General features: G+C 37.2%; 1 protein-coding gene across 1 annotated transcript in view; it reads right to left on the reverse strand.

The window, feature by feature from the left end:
• PDE7B (phosphodiesterase 7B) overlaps window positions 1-22,142 on the reverse strand; it is a 176,360-nt gene extending 154,218 nt beyond the window's left edge. The window contains exons 1-2 of the mRNA XM_032681637.1: window positions 22,039-22,142; window positions 21,739-21,853 (exon numbers count right to left, since the gene is read on the reverse strand). Coding sequence (XP_032537528.1) covers window positions 21,739-21,759 — 21 coding nt within the window. The 5' untranslated portion in view covers window positions 21,760-21,853; window positions 22,039-22,142. The remainder of the gene's footprint in view (window positions 1-21,738; window positions 21,854-22,038) is intronic.
• Between the last annotated feature and the right edge of the window lie 3,187 nt (window positions 22,143-25,329).

Genomic DNA, 25,329 nt, shown 5'->3' on the forward strand with positions numbered 1-25,329 from the left:
CTGCAGCTAGTAAGGTGAAGGTGAAGGTGTCCACTTTCAGGTTCCCCTTGTGGTATTATGAGGCCCTCATATATTTTTGATCCTGCTATCAACAAATATCTATGAAGGCTTCTGAAAATTACTTTTGGCTTTGTCTGGAGGTCATTTCCATGCAAGGTAAGGAACTATTCTGTCGACTGCATTGGAAACCTGGATAATGCTACCTAGCTGAGTTGCACCCATAACAGATAGAAATGCTGTTTCCTAAGTTTGGGGGTTTTTTTCCTTTAAAAATGCAGGAATCTGTCCTCCCTTCTGTGCTTAAAAAAATTAAGACAGATCAAACATTTAAAGGAACCCCAGTGGTCAGTTTACTTCAGTTAAAACAAAAGTAAAGCCCCCACATTCTCTTGTGAATCTATATTTGAGAAAAAAAAAGCTAATAAAACTTCCTGTCTTTCTCCCAGTGGAATTCTCCCTGGTGTATCAGGTAAGTGACAGTGCTGAGGATTAACCATCATTTGGTCCCTGGTGCTCTCACAGCATTCCTAGGTTACGCCTCCTAATTAAGGGACAGATTGTTACTTTGCTTCATAATGATGCAAATATGTACCAACAGGGACTTCAAGATGAGATAAACATTGGCTTTACAAATGGCTCAAACTTATTTTTTAAAGTGGGTTATGAATTTATATTTGTTATTTTCTCAGGGCCCAAATTCAGTTGATGTGATCAATTAAGAAATCAAAGGGAATTGTTTGTTTAACATATAAATATCAGAATAATACACGTCATTTGGAAATTTAAATTCCAGGAATTAAAAATTGGGAAAATCAGATTAGAGGATGCTCAAATTTGAGGAACTGGATTATTTGTCATCTGTGAAGATTATGCCTCTTGAACCTTAGAAAGATTCAGCTTTGATTCATATTTTACAAATGACTTTATACTACTGATTAGCTGAACTGTTTACCCTTGAACCTAACTTGTCCCAGGAAGCTGGGACAAGCCAGGTTAGGCAAGTAAACATTGACAAGTTATGAAATGGGAGAGGAAGAAGGAGAACAAACAATCTCACAATAAAAACAGGAGAACAAAGGAATTTTGCCTGCTCAGCAAACAAAATATGAAGGTAACAGTACTGAACAACACATTTGAATTACAAGATATGGGAAAATGCTTTCATAGAATGCAAAAAGAGGATAAATTAATAAATTTATAATTATTAAAAACATGAAAGAGATGGAGGCATGGGCAGCTGACATTAACTGATTGCCTTGTAGAAATATTTGTTATACAGAAAGAGAATCCGCAGTACTTGCTCACATTTGAATGTGTCTGGGCATATATCAGGGTAACAGCCCTGTAGCTCTTAAGCAGCTAGTAAATGTATATAAAACACCCACAGTCTCAAAGAACTCTCAAGCACACAGAAACAAAAATACAAGAGGCTGAAATAATTAATTCTGACAAAGTCTGAGACCACGAACCCCTACTAGACAAAATTCTTGTTCCTATTTAAGGCTGATCGTATCTTAGATGGTCACAGGATATCCTGAGCTGGAAGGGACCCGTGAGGATCATTGAAGTCCACCTCCAAGGAATATAACCATGCAATTCCAAGGCATATAAATGCAAAACTGCAGACACTGACAAGCACTTATGACATAGCAACAGAGTTCCTTTATTCTACCCTTCTACAAGTCTTATTTCAAATAAACTGTGATAGAGAAATATGACTGAAGGAAGAAAATACAACAAAGCTGGTAAAATCTTATGGGCCCAAATAATAGGTGAAGAGCTTGTTTGTTTTCGTGAGGGCACTCTTTGCACTTCTTACACGGAAATATGAAAACGTTGCGTGGCAACCATCAGTGTTAATGCAGTCACACGTGGCAAATGAAATGGGTGTGCCCAGCATAAAAAGCTATTGCTAGGTTGTGGAAATATGATGAAGGACAATATTTACATGACTTTTACAGATGACAACTGTTAGTAAGAAGCAATATAAACACTTAGCAGGCACTTTTCCCCTACCAGGAACCCATGAGAAATGCTCAGAGAAGAGACTTGATTGAAAGTTTACTGCAGCAAGGAGAGACTGCCCTCGGTATTTAATGGGCTTTGGATCTGCTCTTAAATCACAAATAAGAATAAAAGCATTACAGGAATGAAATAAGATAATAAATAATGAACTAAAAATTATTAACTTGAAAATTACGAAATGCATTTTCTTATTATGGAATGATTTTGTCTACTTTGCAGCATTACTGTGTTCTATTCTACCTCTGCCTCTGGCAAACAAAGGAGACACCATTGTACAATATATTTATATATATTTTAGAACCAGAAGCCAAAGAGGTGTTTACAAGTGTAGTATAATAAAAGATTCTTCAAGATGACAAACACAGCTGTGCAAGGACCACAAATATGATATGTAGGCCTTAAAAGCTTTTTATAGCTCTAGTATTAGAAGTCTGGCTCATTAAGAACTAGTAAGCCTACCACTGTTAGTGTCAAGTCTGACATCAAATATTCAATGAATTCTCTTTTCCCAACCTAATATAACTCCAGGCCTGCTGCTACTGTGTTGTTACAACTAATATTTGCACTACAAAAATAAATCCTGTCATACACATGTATGAAGAGCCTTGATCAACACATTTAGACCATTTTGAGTCTATCAAACAAACTCTTCACAAAATTACCATCCAACTAATATGTTGACTATTTCAGAAAACCCTGTTTACACAGAACCCTTGTACAAACAACACAGCCTTGGTTTTTATGAATTATTTTATAACTAGGAAATGCAATCACAGTTGGAAGGTTCAAATATTCTATTGCTAAAAACACATTGTAAAAACTTGGATCGGAAATGTAAGCAAGCTGTATAACTTTTTAACAAAATCTCAGCTGATGCTGACAATAACATTAGGTTTCAACGTATGAGGTTTCAACTTTTGCCCATATAAAATTAAAATTTCAGCAGACTATATGCATACAGACAATGCATGAATTGAAACACACTCATTCACTTGTATTATACTGAATGCTGAACCAATTTTGGTTCCTAAGCAGGAAAAACATATGTTTAGTTTCCTATTGGCTGCATCCTCCAAAACTGTTACAAACAAAACATATTCCTGAAACTCAAAAGCAAACCCAAGATAAATGCTGCCAGAAGGTGGCCGAGAATTGGCAAATGCAATTTGTCTGTATCTTGTAATGAAGTTTAAGAGTAAGCTAAGCAGTCAGTCCATCATGTAGGTGTGTGATTTCTTTCAGATGTTTCAGATAGGTATATTTTTAGTTTCTCGCTACCAATATGATGAAGCCACAATACCAAAGTGTTAGAATGCCACATTTTGGCAACTTCCACAGACCTATTTGTAGTTCTGCATTCAGAGTCTCAGTTTCTTATGTTGATAAGTTTCTTGGCTGACTACTTATTCCCATTGTTAGGAACATCTTTAACTTCAGAGTAAGAACAGTATAGCAATCCACCTTAGAAAGTGATACTATCTTTATAGAAAAATATTTTTTACTTGAGAACAGAACAAATCAAACTCAGTTACACTGAAATAATAGATGTAGAGCTCCACATTACTGGAGTGCAAAATAATTTTGTTGGACTATTACTTGCCATTTCTTGATCGAGATAAATCACATGGATGATTGTATTAATCAAACAGGGTAGACTGGGACATGTCAGGAGATTTAATAAGTTCTTAAGAGTTTTGGTTCCTACTGCTGTGCTAGTTCCTTGTGGTTATTTGTGATATTCTGGCTCTGTTGTAGTCCACAGGAGATTTATTACAGCGCTCACTACATTAATTTGATACACTTTAATTAAAATATTAATTAAAGATAGCTGTAACAAGGGACCTGGGATATGTAGTGTGAGATCAGTTTAACATAATGACATGTTGCTTCTCATCTTCAAATGTATACTTTTAAGCAGGGCTGCCACACAGAAATATGCTTTCTATTTTATCTGTTGCTGGGAATAACATACTGGGTTTTCCAAGGCTGTTCTTAAACTGAGAACTAGTTGGGCTTTAAGCTCTACTTGTAGTGAATTTCAATTTTTTTTGGTTGAAAGTTCTAGAAGTTTTCAGGGATGTAAATATTTGGATTATAAATTGTGATTTGTTCTTAGTTCTAAAAAACTTTTTAGCAATAGGCTATTAGAGCAAAGCACATGCAGCTGAAGCTTCTCTACCTCTCTTTTGTATAACCCTGTCCCTCTGATACAAGCTGTTAATCAGAGGGTTTAGAAATATTCTCCCTTGTGAATAAATCTAGCAAACACAGGCAGCAGACATGCTCAAAAAATTAGAAGCTGTAAAGGTAAATGATGTGCAAATTACAATGTGGCTTCCCTGTGGATTTCACTGTCTTTGGAAGAGATACAAGTACCACAGCCTGGGCATGTGCACACACATACCTACACATAAACAAAATGAGACCTTCAAATTACCTGTAGTAGCAATTATCTAGAACATCATAAGAAATGAATCTCCTATTCATCTTCTAAAAGCGTAAATACTGAATGAAAGCATATGTTATATTTGAAACATTTACTATCGTGTTCCTTTTGAACTCTCATGGTATACTAATGGATGTGCCAGAAAAATATCAAAGCACAGATGACCTAGAATGCCCACTAGCAATGTGAATTAATGGATATGAGGTACTGAAGCAGAATTTGATCTGAAAAATAAAAGCAGCAACAGACATAATCCAGAATATCCTCAAAATATTCTGAAACCTAATGGAAATATAGTTTGAATTATCTGCATTTTTTGATAAAGAACTAAAGATATTCATTTCTACACTTTTGTGAAATTAGCTGCTAGCTTGGCCCTCCCTGTTAAAGGAAACTTGTTAATTGAGAGATGTTCCTTCTGTCCTCTTTCTAAGCCATATATTTTACATTTCCAGCTGGTGCCTGCTGGCAGCCCTACCACATCTGTGCGGCTTGGCACTCCACTGGTCTGAGCGGTGTCATGTCTAGTGCTTAGAGTCACTGAATGGTTGAGTTTGGAAGGGACCTCTGGACATCGCCTGGTTTGTAGTCTGTCTTTTTAACACGCTCCATCAGCTATTTATACACAGCGATAAGATCTTTTCCTAGCTTTCTCTTCTTTGGGCTGAACAGTCACAGCTCTCTCAGTCTCTCCCTGCATGACAGATCCTCCCAGTCCTTATTCATCTTTGGTGCTTCACCAAGGTCACTCCAGTAACTCTATATCTTTCTTATACTGGAAAGCCCAGAATTGGATGCAGTGCTCAAGAAGGGGCTTCACAGAATGGACTGTCCATAAACCATTAACTTCTAATGATCTCAGTAGAAGTTGTCATTAAGGACTGTGAATTTAGAAGGCCTACAAAGTCTTCATTAGATCAAATCAAGGCTGATCAAAGGTAGGCTAACAATTTAACCTAGCGAACATGCACCAAAAAGAGTAACTTTCAGTAAAAGTACAGTTTGAATTCCTGAAAAAGAACAGAAGCATTTTTGCTTTGAACTAAATACAAAAGATAACATCTACATCACTGACAAAAATGTTACCTCCGAAAACCTACAAAAATTTAGATAGCAACTTATGCAACGGTTAACCAATGCAAATATCTAATCTTGGTTTTGTATGCTTACATTGCTTCTCCTCTTTCGTTTGCTACCCTAGACTTTTGTTTCAAATTAAATGACCAAAGCAGTATCTTTTTCTGTGTGGGACCTTGAATACACAGCAGTTGACACAATGGAGAAGGCAGAGGGAAACAGGCATAGCTGTAAGGCAAGTAAATACATAGAGTAAAATCATGGGAAAAATGTTTCATGAAAACAAATATTCCCTTGTTTTTCATGTAGGTCTGTCTTTAGCCTTGTATTTTAAGGGAAAGCTAGACTTTGCTGTGATACCATGAAACAATTTAGAGATCTTCGACAAAATTTGACGTAGAAAAAGAAAACCACGTTTTGTCACAGCAGAAAAACTCACTGATCTACAAACTTATTGATCTGTTATTTTATTTTTACATATGAATATAGGAGTAGAATCAGTTTATCTGACAAATAGTTCTATATGTCAGGATTAATCTGTCCAGTGGAGAAAAAACTTTGAGTTAAGAGAAGCCAGACCAGATGAGAAAAACATTAAATGAGGTATCAGATTTTCAGGAATAGGTAATATTGACTTATTCACATATAGATATAAAATGTCTGTTTATACCTTGATACAATACATCTTGGTGCTGGCGATGGAAAATTTCTCCCTGGTCCTGTAGAATAGAAGTTCGTACTTTCAAATAGGAATATACTACCCCTACGTTTTTCAAACATCACACATATATTGCAGCTTCCTTCTCACTCTTTCCAGTGGCAAATATGTCTTCAGATGCTAATTACTTGGAATTTATGCCCTTTTCTGCTAGTTGTCAAGTCCACCCTTCACTTAAAATAACACTATATTGAAAAAAGAGTTTTTTCACAGTAAGAAGAACTTCCTTACCTCAAAGACAATGAAGCAAGTGAAGCAAGACAAAACCAGTCTCTGCAGAACTCAGACACTACAGGGAAGCGCTGTGGCTTTGCAACACATGGCTCCTGTGGATTGGTCTTCTAGCAAACTGTCATGTGGTCATTTGACTTTTCTATTTGAATTAAGAGAAACAGTGTTCCCAAACAGCTGTGGGAAATGCTAATTTGACATGATTATGATGCATACAGAAAATCAGATGTTATGTTATTATTACATGTGATTTTGTAAGCCATTTTTACTCTGTTCTTGAAAATCAGCACTTTAGACTTCCTACATGTTGTACTAGAAAAGGATAATATGGATCAGTGATTTTTTTTCTTCTAGTATTAAACCTTTGCCTACTGATGACCATTTTTAGAAGAGTTATATTCAGTTCATTCATGTAAAAATTCCCATTTGCATTCTAAATTATCTTCTGCTGTAAGTAACAAATCCATTTATAAAGATTTAATAAGAAGATCTCTAAGTAGGCCTGGAAGGCTAGACTAGCTAATCACAGTATTGACTTGAATATATATACATTTTAAATTACACTATTTTTATATTGATGTACTTGCTCTAAACATTTACTTCTTACAGATAGTTTCATACAATTTTTAGAGAACCTTATATTTTTGGGAAGAAACTCCTTTCAAAGTATTGTCATGAAAGGAAAGGAGCATAATTTTTTCCCGTGTTTAAAACAGAGAAAATTAAGATAGTGATCTGTGATTTTCTACATACAAGTATTAAGGATCAGAATTCAAGTACGAGTCAAAGTCTACTGAGTTTGTAGTAAGATGAATCACCAGTACAGTGTGACTTAATAGCACACTCCAGTTAATAGCACACTCCAGTTTTTCTCTATTCACCCCTGGCATTTGATTTATTGATTCCTTTCTCCGTTCTAATTTTAATGAACACTAACCTCTGAGGTTACTAAGCAAACAGTGGTCTTCAATTGACCATCCTAACGCATTAGTACAGGCCCTGCCACATCAGAAAAGAAAACCCACAAAAAACCTCTCAATAATATTAGGTAGACAGTGCTAATAGAGAACAGCGACATACCCTGTTATATCAGACCACAGTTGCCCATATGACAGGCAGAACAGTTCCCAGGAATAGCCAGCGAGGGCTGGCAAAGGCCATCAATGGCACCACTTGACATGCTTGCTGACTTGCCAGCCACACTGTGAGGCACAGCCAGGCAGACTGCGCACCAAGCAGTGGTCTGAAGGCAGGAAAATCAGGGAGCACACTTGATTTACAGGCAGGATCCAGGTCTGCAAACTAAAATTCCAGCAGGCAGAAGTACAACTAGAACTTCACTATGAAAATAAAATTGTGGAAATTGATTTGCCTTTTCTTTTCAGCAACAGTATTCTGTGCATTTGATGCTTCTTGATAGGATATTTCTGATTATGAAGAATGACAAGTTTTACTGTGCAAAAAAAAGCTGCTGCTTGTCTGCCTTTAGAACAGACAGTGAGAGCAACTTCCAGGCTGAAATCAGTTTCTTAAGTTATTACAACAGCACAGGCTTGATAAAGTCTGAGAATATAACTATCTAAATCTTATTGAGGACTGGTTTGTTTCCTAGGAGTTAAACTAATTCCTAGCATTTAAATTATTCCTTGTCAAATTGCATCTTTTATCAAGACTTCCCACATCATAAGGTGATATTACAAGAATAATGCAGAGGTAATATTCCAACGTGGCTGGTAAGAGTAGAGGTACAAGAACAGGGAAAATAAGGAATTAGACAGACTGCAATGCCTAGAGGCTTCATGCATTGTTTGTTGTCAAACACTAATAGTCTAGTTTGATGTTTCTGAGAGTGATGTAAAACACGTGGTAACCTTTGCCCATTCCTTACTCTGGAATTCCCATGTACCAAATGCCACTGAGGCAGAGCAGCTTCCCTGGGATGACTGCCAGCACTGTGAGTACAGCTTGCTGAAAATAAACTTGGTGCCAAGAAGATGCAAAGGGCAATCACTTAAAGGGAAAGATGCCATCAGAGAATTAAGCACAAGTACAAAAAGACTACAGCAACAGTGAGAGAGGCATATATGTCTTTGAAGTGAGAACCAAGTGACAATTGCAAAGCAACTACTGAAGTTCCTAGAATTTATTTCATTAGTTACAATAATTTCAGGTGCCTGTAGGCAAGTTTATTTTAAATGTGTACTGATTTCTTCAGAATGATAAAGAATGTGGAATCTAGACAGAGGCATAGCCTGATTTGCTGATGTGCTAGTTGACAAGAAAATGAGATAATTCTGCCAAATTAATTTATTTATGCACAAATATTTGTTGGAAGATGTGGCAAAGGCTTTGTAATCCCAGAAAGACTGTTAGATGGACTGTTAGATGTTTGACTCTTCAAAGTAAAATGCAGTAGAGATTAGGTGCCAGAATATTAACAGAGAACTTGCATAAAACACATAAACCAGCAAGGCCTGGTTGATAAAACAGGAGAGCAGGATTTTTCTTATTATCAGACTCAGATATGAACTGAATACTAAAACCGGAAACAATATTAATTTTTTTATGTAACATAGCCCTCTTCCATACGTGGAAGATTATCACAAAGCCAAGTAGACTTCTCACACATATAAGAAGAGAATTTGGTTTATATCTACTAAGTTTTCTGTACTGTGCAGTTTTTCAGGATACCTTGACAGGTTACATATCCAGTCATAGACCTGATCTTTCATCTTAGGAGTTTCTGTTAGATATTAATTTCTTTTTCATATCTGTATTTAATAACTCACAAACAATTCACAACTGAAATCTCTCATACTGATACAAAATTTAGAAGGACATAGAAATACTTCAAATCCAGAGATACATTCCACCAATTTTCCAAAGCAACTGTTGAATAAATATCTTACAGACTTTCTAAAAATGTTGTTATACTTGAGAAATCAAATTTTGGTACTGTGAAGTGGTATTGTCAAGACCTGCAGAGACACTGGCATTTCCTCAGTTTTTAAACACTCCTATATGCAAAGCCATTAATATAATTAAATACATTGTTAGAGATCTAAAACATTCAGAGTATCTAAAGTCACAATTCTCCATATAAAAAAAAAAAAGGAATGACCATATTCTTGCTGTTGTGAAACACATTATTTGTGGATAAAGTCATAATGATTTTTCTTTCACATATCAAGTAAAATTGCCATAGCAAATTCTCAAATAATGTGTGAATGGTCCAGATAATTGCGAGTAATGGGATGTCAAAAGGTGAACCAGTGAGGTTAATAAATGTTCTGGAGTGAGTAAATAAATAATGAACTTAATTGTTTCTTGTTTCTAAAAGTCGAATCTTTGAATTTCTTACAGTCTTCTCAGATTTTTTTTCCATTTTATCCCTCATCGTCAGGGGCGAATACTTCCCAGTACTTCATAAACTAGGACTGTAGTATCTGTTACATACGATTTGTAGTCTCAATTACTCTCTTTTAAACATGTGATGATTTCTTTGAAAAATTGGGAGAAATGCATCTTCCACTTGGAAAGGGAAGTGTTGAGGAATATGATAATCTTCAGTTTCTTAGCAGCTCATTTTGCAACTTCACAGAAATGTCTTCTATACAAACAATCTATTCTGATGCTGGAAATGGCCTTTACATCACCAGAATTGTGTAGCCCACCATCACAGAGAAATATGTGTAATGCTGGACCCAAGCACCCAAGAACCCTGATGTTTAACAGATTAAATGCTTTTATGGACAGCCAGTGTAAAAATACTGAGGGTTCAAAAGATCAAGAGTTGATGCAAACAAGGAGAAATGCTGCTGATATAGACTTAATATCAACAATTCTATAGCAGTGATTACATTGACTTAATATCAGCAATTTTAGAATCAATATCAGATGGAGAAAGGTGCATTATTACAGATGTTTAAGATGGCAAGATACAGTGCAATTTCCCCCTCGTCATTCTCTGTATCCACCCTTTTCCCTTTCTTCCTCCTCCACCCTTTCAATCCCTATCTGCCCACGCCCTGCCCACACAATGTGAAGCAGAGCTGGGGATTTTGGGTCAGACGTGACAAGTTCTCTGTGGGAGATTCTGCTCGCAGCCTTGCAGAATGGGCTGTGTCCACTGATGCTGAGGAAAGGTTAGCACAACTATGGGATCACACAATTCAGCATTCTCTGCTGTGGGGGTGCCTATAGCAAACAGAGCTCCAGGGTACGTAAGGTTTTCACCCTGCCTGCCGAAACAAGTCTGTGCTTTGGCTTCAGTGGGAGATAGGTACAGCTTGTATTCAGGGTGCATATTGTAGGTAAACTGAACCCTTAATTTTTATTTTAAAAAGTGAAAATCAAATAGATGCTTGAATTCATTCTATCTCCAGTTTCAGAACTCCAAAACTCTAGGATACAGAGTAATTTGCCATAACAAATTTTTTTTTTTATGAAATGGTAAATTTCCATAGTAGAAAGCTCTGTCAACATAAACTTCTTATACAAATGTTTGGTTGTTCTGCAGTCAAATAACTAGATTCACAGACAAAAAGTAGAAAGTATAAATATTGTATTTAAACACTAAATACTTTCTGATTAATAAAAAACAATTTTCTGAGTTAGAAAATTGGGAGTGACAAAAACTTGAATATCCAACTCTTAAAAGATTTATGCACAGATAGAGAAGCTATTTCCAAAAAGTAGCCTTTGATACATCTGTGTTTCCCGAGTTTCTACCTGTGGGGAATAGAGGTGTCCAACTTAAGTGAGTCTTACTGATCTGCCTAGTATTTTATATACATTTTCATACCCTGCTGGTACTGCAACACACTTTACAACATAGAGCAAGAGCCTTAAATAATCTCTTAGCTCAATACAATTTTTTCTAGGTTTGTATTTCATGTTCCTATTTGGGATTCAAAGTCTCTGAGACCATCTCTGCTTGCCTTTCTCACTTTCACTCTGTTATCAGCCATAATCAGAAATGCTTCTGATGTTTTGTGATAGACAAGGTTATACCTTCCTCTTGTGCCTGCCTACAATATGGTGCCTCAACTTCCCGTAAGTAATTCTGTTTACAGTTCAGAAGGACAGTGTAGTTGCAGTGGTTCACAATCAAAAGACAAAAGATTCTTTTCCTTTTGATATTTCATTTTTTTAAAATTAGTTCGATAAAAAATTCTTTAGCTCTAACCATAGCAGTAAGGTAAATTTTTAGAAGTAGCAAGCAGTTGCTGTAAATGTAACATAGAATATGGACAGAAGAGACACCGTTTTCAAAATGAGCTGCCCAAAACATTTTAAAGAAGTGGCTAAGTTTGCAAATTCTGAGTGATTCTTAAAAGAATCTTCATTTAAAGGAAAAGTGTTGGAGTGACCAAGTCAAACTAAAACTCTATTTCTATGCCCCTCTTTGTAAAACTAATAATGGTAAAGTTGCTCTTAAAAAACCTCACCTTTTTCTTTATTTATTCAAGTGTTCAGAAACATCCTCTGTCCAAATGATGATTTTCATTAACAAATCCTTTTACAGGAGACTCTTTGAGAACAGTGAATGCCATTGCATGCACGAAGCATGAAAAATAACTTATATTTTCTTATACCATACATGATAATGTCACAACTTAGGTTGATGCAATTTCATATGTCCCTGGACTAAGACTAAGGTCATTTCCTTTACATGACTGACTTTCCAATGGCACTGGAACAGATTACCCAGAGAGGTTGTGAAGTTTCCCTCACTGGAGATATTCAAGAACTGTCTGGACACAATCCTGTGCCACAGGCTCTAGGATGACCCTGCTTGAACAGCAAGGTTGGACCAGATGACCCACTGTGGTCCCTTTCAACCTGAGCCATTCTGTGATTCTGTGAGGTCCTCTTCCAGCTGCAATGGACTGCAGGAAGTACCTGAAGTTCATGGGCAAGATGAAGATGAACATTAACTAGTAAAGGACCTGTGTGCTCAGCAGGTACTTGATGCTGAAAAGCAGTGAGGGAAATTTAAGGGATCAGCTGAAAATTACAGCACCACTGGTGATTTTGGTAGAAACATCCAGTGTTGGGCTGACTCTTCATAAACGCTTTACTGATCTCCTTGTCACTGAAATCTACAGGTATTTTATACCACCCTATCAGTCTATACAGTGCACATTATTTGTTGCCAGCACAGACAAATACGTAGTGTGTCAAATGTGAAGATAAAATACATTGAATCTCATCTCTGAACAAGAGCCACAAGGGCAACTGTATTGACAGTGTTATTCATATTTGACTTTTTGATGTAAATTAACTAAACCAATTTTTTCTCTCTGCTGCACTCAAGTGGCACTTCTCTGCAGAACTCAGTGGTATAACAATTCCAGTGCCACAGAGGCTGACTTACTATTGTGACTTTATAAATTAATTATGTCTTGTATACTTGCAACACAGGCAAGAACTCCCTGGTTCAAAGGCATTAGATTTGCTTATGTTGTACTTAATATAAGTGTAAAACAGTTTAGGTAATGAAGAAATTGTTAACATCAGATTTTGACTAATTTTCTGTCTGCTACTAGGAGAAAGAGCATTAGTTCTCATTCCAGAACCTATAAATCAGTGTGGTGAAAATGTGATTTTAAGACAAATGTTCTCAGGAGAAAATAAGGGTAACAGAGTCAAAAAAGAGAAATGCACTTTTAATATACTCTTTCAAAAAAGAAATTGAGGAAGTAGCTCAGAGGTTTTTGAAGTTCTCTTAAAACCAGAGCTGAAGAAGTTCGATTGTCAAAGTACTGTCAACAGATGGCAATTAAAGGGGTACTACATAGCACTGAGACCTCTCTGCTAATTGTTTTCTATGTCTTAAACTTCTGAAATTTTTGAGAGGTTTTTTAGAGAATGATTTGCTTATTTGCAACCTAATTTTCATCAACTTTCATAAAAAGGTGCAATGCCAAACATGAATTGGCATTAAATGCTTTTGGCTTTATTCTCTTGTGAAACTGTTTTCACTAATACTTACAAAACAGCAGAAGTCAGCTCCAGCTTGTTCAAAATAGTAGTAAACATGATTAAAAGTTAAAAAATGATTAGCCAAGTGATACTCTAAAACCATGAATACCAATTTAAAAATTCTAATGTAGTGAGACCAAGCTGCAGTGGCATACTAGGTGGTCCAGATGAATGTGAGGCTGCCCCCTGAGAGAGTTTCTGACTGGTTGACATATTTAAACATTATAATCCTCCCTTTCTCATATTATAGGATTTGAAATAATGTTTGCTATGGTGTTTAAGCAAAAAATAAAAACCCAAACACTACCCCACGCTCCTTTACTCTGCTAGAGAAGCCCTAAAGGGCTGAATTTGAGGGAGGGATGAGAGGAATAATAATACATTTGTGGTGCATGTAAAACCATCTTTTTAAAGCAAGTGTGTTTCACAGCCAAAAAAAATGTAACCAGTACAAGCAAATCTTAATATGCAGAAATAATCTCTTCAGCACTATATAGTTATCATATATATAAAGCATGGATTGCTGATTTTTCCCCCAGTTATTCTGAAAATAAGAAACAAAAGTAGAACTAAGTCTGTTAGGAGGAGGGTGAGAAGAGGATTGCTGAAAGATTTGGAAATAATAGGCTTCAGTGACCTTGAGCTTTAAATTTGGGCACTATAAAATAAAAAAATCTAAGCAGACTTTTCATAATGGTCACTGGAACCACAGTTTCACAGAATCATCAAGGTTGGAAGAGACCTTCAAGATCATGTAGTCCAACCATCCATCACTCCCACTATCAAGCACCCAAACTAAACAAAGTCTCTGTACACCTCAGTCTTCGCAGGCAAGGTGGAAATTCTGCGGTAGCGGTGAGATGTTTTTCTCCCTTTAAAATATATCTGAGCTTTCTTTTTAAAAAACAACTAATTGTCTGAACAACAGCTGTTTAGGAGGAGGTGCTCATTTGGGAAAAACACCCATCAGAAAAGTTTCTTGGGTTCAGAACAGAACTCCTGGAGCTGCAGGTGAAGATCTGCTTGAAACAACCTTCATGTGCCCCTTCAGCAGTATTGAGCTCTAGTTCCACGCTGGGGCTAAACGTGGGGCAGTGGCTATGGGTTGCCTCTGCCAGGTCTCATGAACACGGAGCTCAACCCTTAGGGGACACTGCAGTGACAATCCGTCCCAGGAAAAGTGACAGAAGCAGAGAGGGAACGTGGAAATTTTTCTCCCATACTTTCTTGAAAGCACTAAGAACAAGCTATTGGCTACTTCTGTCTAAAGTAGAATGGGAAAACATTTCCCAGGCAACCTCTTGTGCACAGCAGTTTTTCAGATGCAGCCATTTCGTTTAGAGACTAAAGTGAATTTGAGCTTTTTTGAAAGCCTGATCATTTCTATTAGCTTTGATGATGATGTATAGGATGAACAGTCAATATCCTCATGTTGCACTGGTGATTGTTACCATACTAGTACAGAGGTTATACTTTAGTAGTGGATATAATTATTAAAGATATAGCTTTGTGGTTTAAAGAGACTGGATGTTAGGGTCTTACTACATGAAAAATATTTTTTGATACAGTGCAGTATGTGTTGGACCCTAAACAAAATTACTATTTCCCTGTTATTCCTCAGCTTTTAAAAATATTACTTACATAGCTGTGTCATTGAAACAGATCATGGTCTTCACTGAAAACAAGCAAGATCAGCCCCTTCTGCATTACAAATATATAGAGTTTTGCAGATGCTAGCACATAAGCTAAAAATTAACTACAGGGTTATGATTTCAAATAAAATCTGGTAAATATTTATTTTCTGTGAGAAAGGGAAAGAGAAGAGGGAAGTTTAGAGTGTGATGAAAGGAAAAGAATGCATCACAGCTTCGGTGGAACCACCAAGGCAGCTCCGTGGTAAAACAATGCTGAGGAAGTTATGGAAAACTGATATGAAACAGGTATGACAAAAGACTAATGAACCTAAATTTGATCTAACTGGTGAAGAGAAGGAGTTCTTTTAAGTCCTGAAAACTCAGCAGTCCTGATCTTTCACAGATATAAACTGGTGGAATTATGCCATTTTACATCCTCATACACCAGTCTGAGTCTTGTTCTTATCTTTCAGTCATTCTGCTTTTCAAAAAAACTAAACAGCTGTGCACCTGAGCAATTTGCTTGGGAAGAAATACATTTCTTTTGTATCTTCTTAGTTAATATCTAGTTTCTTCAAGAAAAGTTTTTAATAAGAGAATTTTAATTACTATTGTAAAAGCATTTTCAAGAGTGTTTTTTAATAACAATGTTCTCAGATCTGCTAAAGCAGAAAGCAAGTAACTGTCCTCCCAAAATGCACAGCTCCCAGCTCTCCTTTTCTGACGTGTTCAAGTTCCCCTTTATAAATCAGGACTAATTACTGTTTTTGTGGCCGTCTTACACTCTTCTAATGACCATATTGATTAAACTGGAGATGCACTGCCTAATTACATTTATGATGGCCATTCTGATGCCACTTGAACGTTGTTATTAACAGATACTCAGACACTACGGCAGTGTGCAAAACAGAAATGACTCTGCATAAATAATACAGAGCCAAGTCATATTCCAACTTCTGAAACGGAAAGGGCCTGTAGCCTGTTTCAACATGGTTGTCAGTTAACAGAAAGCCAGAAGTGTGCTTTCTCCATGAAGATGTCATGCATCTGTTTTCATCTCTCTCTGGGTGTCTATGTGAAATCTTCAGCTCCTTCCCAGCAGCCTGGTACGCACCAAGTCCTCATTCTGTCTAACCTGCTCAGAGGTTTAAAATCAAGTGTAAGTGGTAAGCTGAGGAAAAGGCAAAACCAAACATCAGTGTTGCCCATATTTAGCGTATTTCAGTGTGCAGCTGCATATATAAGTGAAGCTCATAGCACTGCTGCACCCTTAGTTTCTTGTGGAAACTGGTGCCCTTCTACAGATTATGTTCTCTGTGTCTGTCTAAGCAGAGGTCTCAGTTGTTGTTCTATACCAGGATCATCATACACCCTTTGGATGACAGCTGAATTTTTGAGAAAGCACTATGACATTTCATGTCAATATGTGTTTGTTTCCAAAACACAGAAAACACCCAAGAATTGACATCTCTTTCCAAGCGATGAGTCCATGCACACTTGATGGTAACCCTAATTCTGTCACCTCCTACTAGACAAGACCCAGAGCTTAGCCAGTCTTCACACACATACTAGGAAGTGTGCTAGTGGAAAAGGTTGTGTAAGGGGAAAGAGAAGGAATTAAGAACATGAGCGTACATACCCTTTCTTTCAGGAGGAATAAAGGGCAATTTCCAAAAAATGGAGCAAAACTGATTACACAATAGCTCAATACCATCCTTCAGGAGTTTTCTTGAGATTGAAAAGCCATCCTTGAGTTGCTTCATATTCGGTCAAAACATGCTACCTCCCTCTTTATTCTTGGAAAGGCAACCATCATCCTTGAAAACATCTTCACTACATACGGATGGGTTAGTATCGTAGAACATCCATAGAACTCTGCTATGAACATTCATGCAGAAAAATTGCATATGGGTCCTGACAGCAGTTGCCCCAAAAATGTGTTTTTATGCCTCTGTGACAATTAGCTAAACTCAGTTTGACAGGAGATTCTATGCTCTGCTTTTAATAAGCTTAAGCTGCCTGCATCAACACATATTTTAGTGAGATATTAGTTGGTGATTTTCTCACACCAGAAATTTTTGTGGGTAACTAGTATAAATCTACCAGCTGAAGTAAAAAATGCCTCTGCAACTATTTTCTTCTAAATATTTGTTTCTTATTTTTTAAAATAATCTACTCAAAGAGAAGTAGATCTTGCTGCTTTTGTCTGCAGGCAATTCTTTAGCTAAACTGTAACCAATTTGTCTCTGTCTGTGACTGGGAAAATACTAACTGCTCATGCCCACCTATTAAGAGGAAGAGATCATCAGCTATATTTAGCCATCCAGGCAACTTGGATGTCTTATTTGGCTGGACAGTTAGCTAGCAGAAGAATATCATATGCCACCATAAGACTGTGTGACTTAAATAAGTAGCTAAACTGAGTTCTTAACCACCCTCACTCACAGCTCCCACCATGAAGAATATAATAAAAAACCTGCAACTCAATAGGGCCCTTTCATTAGTTTCTCTAGTTCAACACTGTTTACATAATAAAATGATAACCACAGATTTTTCAATTTTCAAAGAACAGAACAAGTGACAAATGTATATCAAAATTACTGCACAGTGAACTGCTGATATTACACTATTAAATGTGTGCAAAAGAAATGCTTAATTCATGACTGCTGTTTTTTGAGAATTGCCTCTGCCCCAAACTTTTCACTCACAGTTTTGTCACCGAAGTCTGGCTTCTGGAACTGCTCTCTCTTCTATCTGGCTCTGATTTGTTAATTTTCTACTTTAAAACTGGGGGCTTTAAAACAGAGAGCTCTCACTAGGCCAGACCTGAGCACTGTGAACCCTAGGAATGTATCTTCTGGATCCCACAGTCTGTTACAGGAAAACAGAAATAACAAGTTCAGAGGTTCAAATATTGTTTTCTAATGCAATTTTTTTGGAATGGCACTGTAGTAAGAATAATGAAATGTAAAAGTTCTTCAAACAATTTTTGGGATGATACAGAAGAATTCTTTTTGCTAAAAATCTTTCAGAAGTTGACTTCTCATTTTCAAATTCTATAAATTAGTTCAATAAATTGTCTTAAATAAAATAAATGCATTCTATCTCTCTAGTATTTATACAAAGTTGATACTTCAGATCTGAAGAACTTCCACTACTATCAGAAGACACATTATTTGATTTCTACTCATTTACTGTGAAACAGAATAAAGTTACTAAAAGTTCTCATCTGATTGCATATGTTGTACCTGGCATTGTAGCCCAGCTTCTCAGCATTATTCATCTTTAGGTGCCAAAATTGACACACTTTGTGTTGGCCAGAGAAAGAAAAAGCGTCAGAACTTCTGAACTGCTTTTGGACACTTAAGCTTAAGCTGCATGCCTGTGTCCCAGTGACCTCAGGGTAAAAACTCTAAATAACATCAGTTCTACACCCCGAAGCTTCTGACTGAAAAGTGCAATTTTCACGCTAGATGTAAAGCCAATATTGCACTGAAAGTGTAAGAATTGATGACCCTGCAAGGGTAAGTCTGCTTTCTGGCTGAAGAACAAGAAAAATGATTGCTATAGTTCCAATATCCGCTACCCGATATGGATCTGAGAGGAGGAATACTGAACCATCATTTCATTATAAAACACTTAATTTTGTTCTGGCAGCTGGTAGGTCTCCAGCTGTCCCTTTCATTTTCATCCTGTGACAAACACATGGAATGCTGTAATAATTTCAAGCATGAAAACGGAGTAACAATATGATGATGCACAATAGTGAGCAGCTAAGAATGCTCATTTACATGGCATATCTTCCTGGCTGCACCAAGTGACTTGTTTTTCTGTTAGCCCAGAAACCAGAACCAAATCCATCAAGACCTTTTGGCCATATATCTACTTTGATTAGAGGAGACATTAAGTCTTAAACATTTCTTGTGATTAAATAGGGACGCATAAGGTTCTACTCTATTGACAGTAATGGCTTGGTTGGTACCTGGAATTTTTGCTTCATACAGCTCCTATAAAGGAAATTACCAGTACAAGAGCAGTTTTTTCCCTACGAGATTGAAAAATTACCAGAAAACTATATATGCCTCATAGGATACCAATTTTCAGACATTTCTCATTAAAATATGCTTTAGCTATCGGTAGGAAAACCCTGCAGTGAGTGAAAAGGAGATGTATATGATTGAATGTCTCAAATATACTTCATAGTTGCAAATGAAGATACTGGAAAATCACTCTGTTTCAATGACCTACCTAGAAGTCTGGTAAGGGCAAGCAGAGGGCTCGATTTCAGAAGGGAAAAGGACATAAACAGGGAGGAAGGTGAGTTGCTGTTATAATGGCATATTTATATACTAGTTTACAGAATTAAACATTTTACAGTTTAAAAACTGATCTGCAATATATTGCATTAGACTCAGCAAAGCATGCCTTACTCTGCTGGAATCACTAGAACTTCAGTGGTAACAACTTCTGTCCACCCTGTGGAAATAAACTCAGAATAAGCAGCCATTCATATCCCATGAAACTTCTGCAGTAAAGATTTTTTTATCTGAGCCAATCTGTGTCCAAGTGTCATTAACCATTTTGTCCACTGCAGAAAGGCCAACCTTAAATTGTATTGCGTTCTAAATAATGAATCAAGATTGTTCAGAGGAAACATTGCAGATAAACTTTTCTTACTAAAGTAGAAAAACTGTATCATTTCCTCAGCTGAAGTCCACTTACCATACTTACTGTTAGTATCACCACTAGCAGCTGCTACAGAACACAGATGCAGCAAGATGTAGATTAGAGAGCTTATAAACTAAGCTTCTCTGTTTGTTAAAAGAAGTGAACAATTTAACTCTCAGAAATTATTATAAGCAAATGTCTTACAGATTGTCTTTCAGAAAATTGGATATATTCATATAGTTACAGAGTTCTTCCTTAAAGAAGATGCCATAGTCTCTACAGACTGAGACTTCCCCTTAGTTAAATTTACAAATTAGTCATTTAACAAATACTATACTAACCTTTCTAGTCTTGTGGCTAGAGAAGCACTGCTTTAGTTTTTGAAAACAGCTGGCAGTTCACATACTAAGATTTTAAGGAGGGCTAGAGAGGAGACAATGACATGGAGATTACAGAATAATAGTTCAACTAACTAAGCTTGACTTTGGGTTGTTGGATGATATGAGAAAAAAATATCTTCAAGCATCTCCAAAGAGATGGGGCACTAAAGAGCTTATCTGTGACAAGCCTCTTTGTTTCTGCAGTCATCAGTGAAGATACAGCAAAGGAAATGGAGGAGCTGCAGTTATGCATTTGCAATACACAAAGTCCTTGTTTTCCCACTAGGCACTGCAGAATAGCAATTGTCCATTCACAGCACATAGCACATCCTCTGCATTTCAGAGCTAATATTTTTGCAGTCCTTAAGCTAGCGTGCTTCAGCCTAGTGTAGTCAATTCTTGTAACCCTTTGAGGTGTGCTGTACGAGCTAGATGTGCTCATGTTCTGTTCCTTGTTAAAGGAATTGTTTTTTCAGGTATAATTTTTAAAATTAAACTGAAATATTTTCAAATTGCAGAGGGTTTATGTGTACAGCAACATCTCAAACAGAGCTGTAAAAAGTCCCGTTTCACAAACTGGAAAAATACGAAGATTGCTAGTCATTGAACATACCTGTATATTAATCCAATTAACAATAGAAATTGCTTGTGTTGGCTGAAATTATTTTTAAGTCATACATACACATGAGCTCTGACAAGCGGCTCCTCCTGTTATCTTTTATAATCACACTCTTGAAAACAATGTTAGTTTTACAGTAGCAGTTGCTTTCATTTACTGCAGCACACACTGCCCACTGTACTGCTGCAATATTCATTCAAGACAGATCACTAGCTCAAATAGGAATTGAACCTATATGCCATCAAACAGATGTCAGGCTACATTACTTCAACTTCCAAGCACGTTCCACTTTTCTCGGTTTAAGTAGCTAAAGCTGTATGAAAACCAGCATTGATATAAGATGATCAGGTCTCTCCCATCCCACTGAGGATCTGTTTCTAAGTCAAAGTTCAGGCTGCTTCTTAATTTTGAACTTCTGAACCCAAACCAAGTAAAGGAATCTAAGCATGCAGTAAAAAAAAAAAAAGCCGTACATGTACTCCTAAAAATGAGGCTGATATTCTTTTCTGCTTGACCTGTTTATTTCCAACTCTTCCTCTCTGTGATCTCAGACAAACTCACAGCCCCCTCAGGATGGGAACAAGTTTCTGCTTTCTTCTCTCTTAATCTAAGCCAGTCAAGTCCCAGGTCTCCTCTCTCGCCACAGAGCAATAGGAAAATATATAAAAAAATCAATCACACTTTCCTCAGTGGGGTCAGGAAGGACTATAAAACCAGAATCTTTCTAAAATCTTCTGTAACCATCAAATGGTTAAATCAACATAAGTTAAAATTTTTCATCTAGTTTGAATAAAGAGAAAAAGGGAGGAAATTCAAAAACTGGTTGCTGTAGTAACAATCACCAGCAAAAATCTTTTCCACTAAATAATAGTATTGCCTCCCTCTCCCCCTCTCAATTTTAGTTCCCCTTCAACAAATAATCATGCTACCTCTTTTAGATTTGCTGTACATACCTCAACCATTAAACAAGACATTTAACCATAGTGGCAGTTCTGTGACCTTTGAATGCCGTGAAATCTCTAAGCGGTGCAGCTTGTTCATGAAGACTTGTACTGCAGAATCCAGTAACTGCATCCAGGATTAGGAACAGAAATAAGTAACGACAGGAAACGAAAATAATAATAATAATAATAATAATAATAATAATAATAATAATAAATTTAAAAAAAAGAAGAGGGAAAAAAAAAAAGAAAATAAAAAGAAAAAAAGGAAATAAACCTCCCCAAGTCCCCCAGCCCAGCCAATGAAACCACCTTAAGAAGCAGAAGGGCTCGGGAAGAGAGTGCACTTTTGTGCCAGGGTGAGGCTGGGGTAGCGCTGAGGCTGCTGCAGTCTGGCTGCCTGTGTCAGCCAGCGCAGGCCGAGCGGGGCTGGGAGGTGCTGTCAGTGCCACAGGCGCGGGAGCGCAGACCAATCCACAGCCGTGCTGCCGGCGCGGTGGGGAGAAGCCTTTTCTGTTTATGTTTCCTCATTTCGGGAGTGACGTCAAAGGGTTTAGTTTTTCCTCTGCATGTGCTATTAATTTTAAACGACTACTATGGGAGGAATGCAGCAGTGCTTTAGGCAGGCTACCTTACGTGAAAGGAACTGGAATCGTGATTTATCTGTCCTGGATTTAGCTTGGAAAGATTTTATATTGAGAAGTACCAGAAAGATCCAAAATATCCCCACAAAATGGGGAAAGGCTATAAATATACTTACATATATTGAAGTATTCCTAAGTACACCCAAGATGTTTTCCAGTGAGAGCTGGGTTATCTCTATGGGTCGTGCTGCAAAATCAGACCCGATTCTGCCCTTGCTCTACAGTAAATCAGGAACTGCTTGTCTAAATTCAGCAGTGTCACACCGGTGTAAACCTGGTGAAAGAGATAAGACTGAGACTACTGTACACATCCCTTTATCAGTCAGCAGGAGCTACACTGCAGATTAGCAAACTCCTTTCTTAACCGCATGAGAGTCACACTTAAGGTCTGCTGATCTGGGCAAACAACCATGCAGATCACAGCCCAGCTATGCTCACCTATGAGCTCTGCTGTGGACCACCACACAGTGTTTTGTTTCATACCAGAGTCCTCATCAAAAGACAAGAAGCAATGGTAAAGCCTGGCTTTCCTCATCACCACACCATTGCCAGTGGAGAAACCATGCAGCTGAAGCTTTAAAAAACAAATAACGTGAATCAAGGTTAATTAGCGTGGGCAACAGAGGCCACGACAACACAAGATAGGAGGTCAGTTGACAATACTAACTTCATCATTGTAATTTTATTGATTTCCTCTGCTAGGGAATCCTTTCAAAGAGATTGGTCTATGAGGCACAGTTCAATTCTGAAGAGTCTTAACAGTGTAAGCTTTAATTTTAAAACACAGAGAACTGCTTTTGAAAACGGATAGGCAGAATGCTCTTGAGAAAGAAATTTCTCAATGCTCCACAGAACAGGTACAAAAATAGTAGAAGTCATAGAACTTCTCCATGACTGCCAACTGCATTCATGCTACTGAAATGCAGCTCCGGAGAGGCCAAAATATTTAATGTTTTTTGCTCACTGAAAAGTCTGCCTGTGCTATCACTGCTAGTGTAATCAGATTCACAAACAAATGCTAAGGGTTATGGGGCTGTAAATGTTGGAATAATATATTAAAAAGTATTAAATAACTTAGAGATTTACAAAGTCAATTAGAGCACATTCAGTTCACTGATTGTACTTAAAGAACTGCACGAAGCAATCTGAAATGCACAAATACAAATCTTATTTGTAGTTCACAGAAAATCATCATGTTCATCTTCACTCAGCATTGGTAAGGGGGCAGTTGAGTAATGCACTTCGGGAATTGCACTTCAGGAACCAGTTTTGAGAATGTCAGCTAAAAATTATATAGGTTCCAGCGGGAATGATCTGGAGTCTGTGAAGAAAGGCTGAGACTGATGTTGCTTAGTCCAAAGAAAGGAGAGTCAATAAGTATTCTTAATTATATGAAGGGCATATTTCTCTAAAAGAAAATAAATAATATTAGAGTTTATTCTTTGCTCTGGAGACATTAACTGGCCTTTAAACTCTTTTACAGGCTTCATGACAACATAGCTGCATCTAAGCTGGTAATGTCTCAGGCTATGTTTGGAAAGTGATCAGGGCAATGCCCAAGCTCTGTGAAGGCCCATTCTAGGAATGTGACATTGTAGATAATCAAGGTCCACCATTTCAGGATGTGTTATGGCTCTGTTTGTTTTACTAGAATAGATGCAGACAATTTGCAAAGAAGAAGGGAATACATTTTTCTCCATATGGATTGTAGAACGAGTAAATTGCAGCAGAGGAAAGTTGTTTGACCTAGGGAGAACTAAAATTAGGAGAGTGAAGTACTGAAATAGTTAGGCTGTAATAATCTGCAGTGTCTTGTTACTGGCTATTTTTAAAAGTATTGTTAGTCAACTGTCATTCATGAGCAGTTTTGATATAGGTGATCCTACTGTGGAGTATAGATGTAAGAGTAGGAGATTTTCAAATGTCTATTCCAGTTGCATTATTTTCTTTTTCTGCATTTTAGCATCAATCTTATGAACAATATTACCCTGAATTAGGGTCCTGGTACAATCCAGTTTTGCACAAAGTCTTAGATAGGTCTCGTATCTCTCATGAATAACTTAGAGGTTACTTCAGCCTCCTGGAATCATATAGCCCTCTGACAGTAAGTGGTCACTGTGGTTTTTGTGATGTAGATGGGGTGAAAAGAAGAGATACCAAGAAACACTTCTTATTGCAGTTTTCTACTTAGACAAAGAATCTCAAAGCATGCATGAGTACATGCATCTAAAGACTGAAATGAGAATGTACAGTTGTGAAGACTGTTAGAAGGGAGACCGTGGTTACCTTGGCATAACCACGTACTTCCATGATGGGACGGGAAGGACTGCTGAGAAGAAGCGAGGTCCATCTAACAAAGAAAGAATTTCAGCATAGATTTGCTGATCTGATTGGATATATATACTAAGCTATCCTGTCAGGCTGGTGATGTGCATGTCCAGATGAATGTGACCCACAGTGGCCTAAACAAAAAAACTGAAAAAATGAAAACTGTGATTCTTTAAAAAGTGTCTTCAGAGGAACTAAAAATAAAACAAACCAACTGATGCTCAGCCTAGATGTCTCTGTATTGGTGTAAAATTCACCTAAATAATAAAAGGAGCTGGAACACAATGCAAGATCAAAATTACAAGTTAATTGACACAGCAGAAACTTGGTAGGGTACAGTCATGTGAATATGTGACTGCAATACTAGTGTGAAAGAGCACACCTTGTTCAGGAACAACAGGAGGAAACAAGAGTGAAAAAAGAATATAAGCATTGTTTGGATTCTGCTGCAGTTCCAGGCAGACAAAGTGGGTAACTTTTTTTTTTTTAGCAATTAATAGAATTGTTCAAAGCAGAGATCTTGGCTATAATGTGAGATTTTAATCATGCAGCTCTTGAAAAAAGAGCTGAACTGGACTCAGACACCTAGGCTCATTCTCTCCAGGATAAGCCTTCAGAGTACATATGAGAA

Source organism: Chiroxiphia lanceolata, chromosome 3, assembly GCF_009829145.1.
Source record: "Chiroxiphia lanceolata isolate bChiLan1 chromosome 3, bChiLan1.pri, whole genome shotgun sequence".
NCBI lineage: Eukaryota > Metazoa > Chordata > Aves > Passeriformes > Pipridae > Chiroxiphia > Chiroxiphia lanceolata.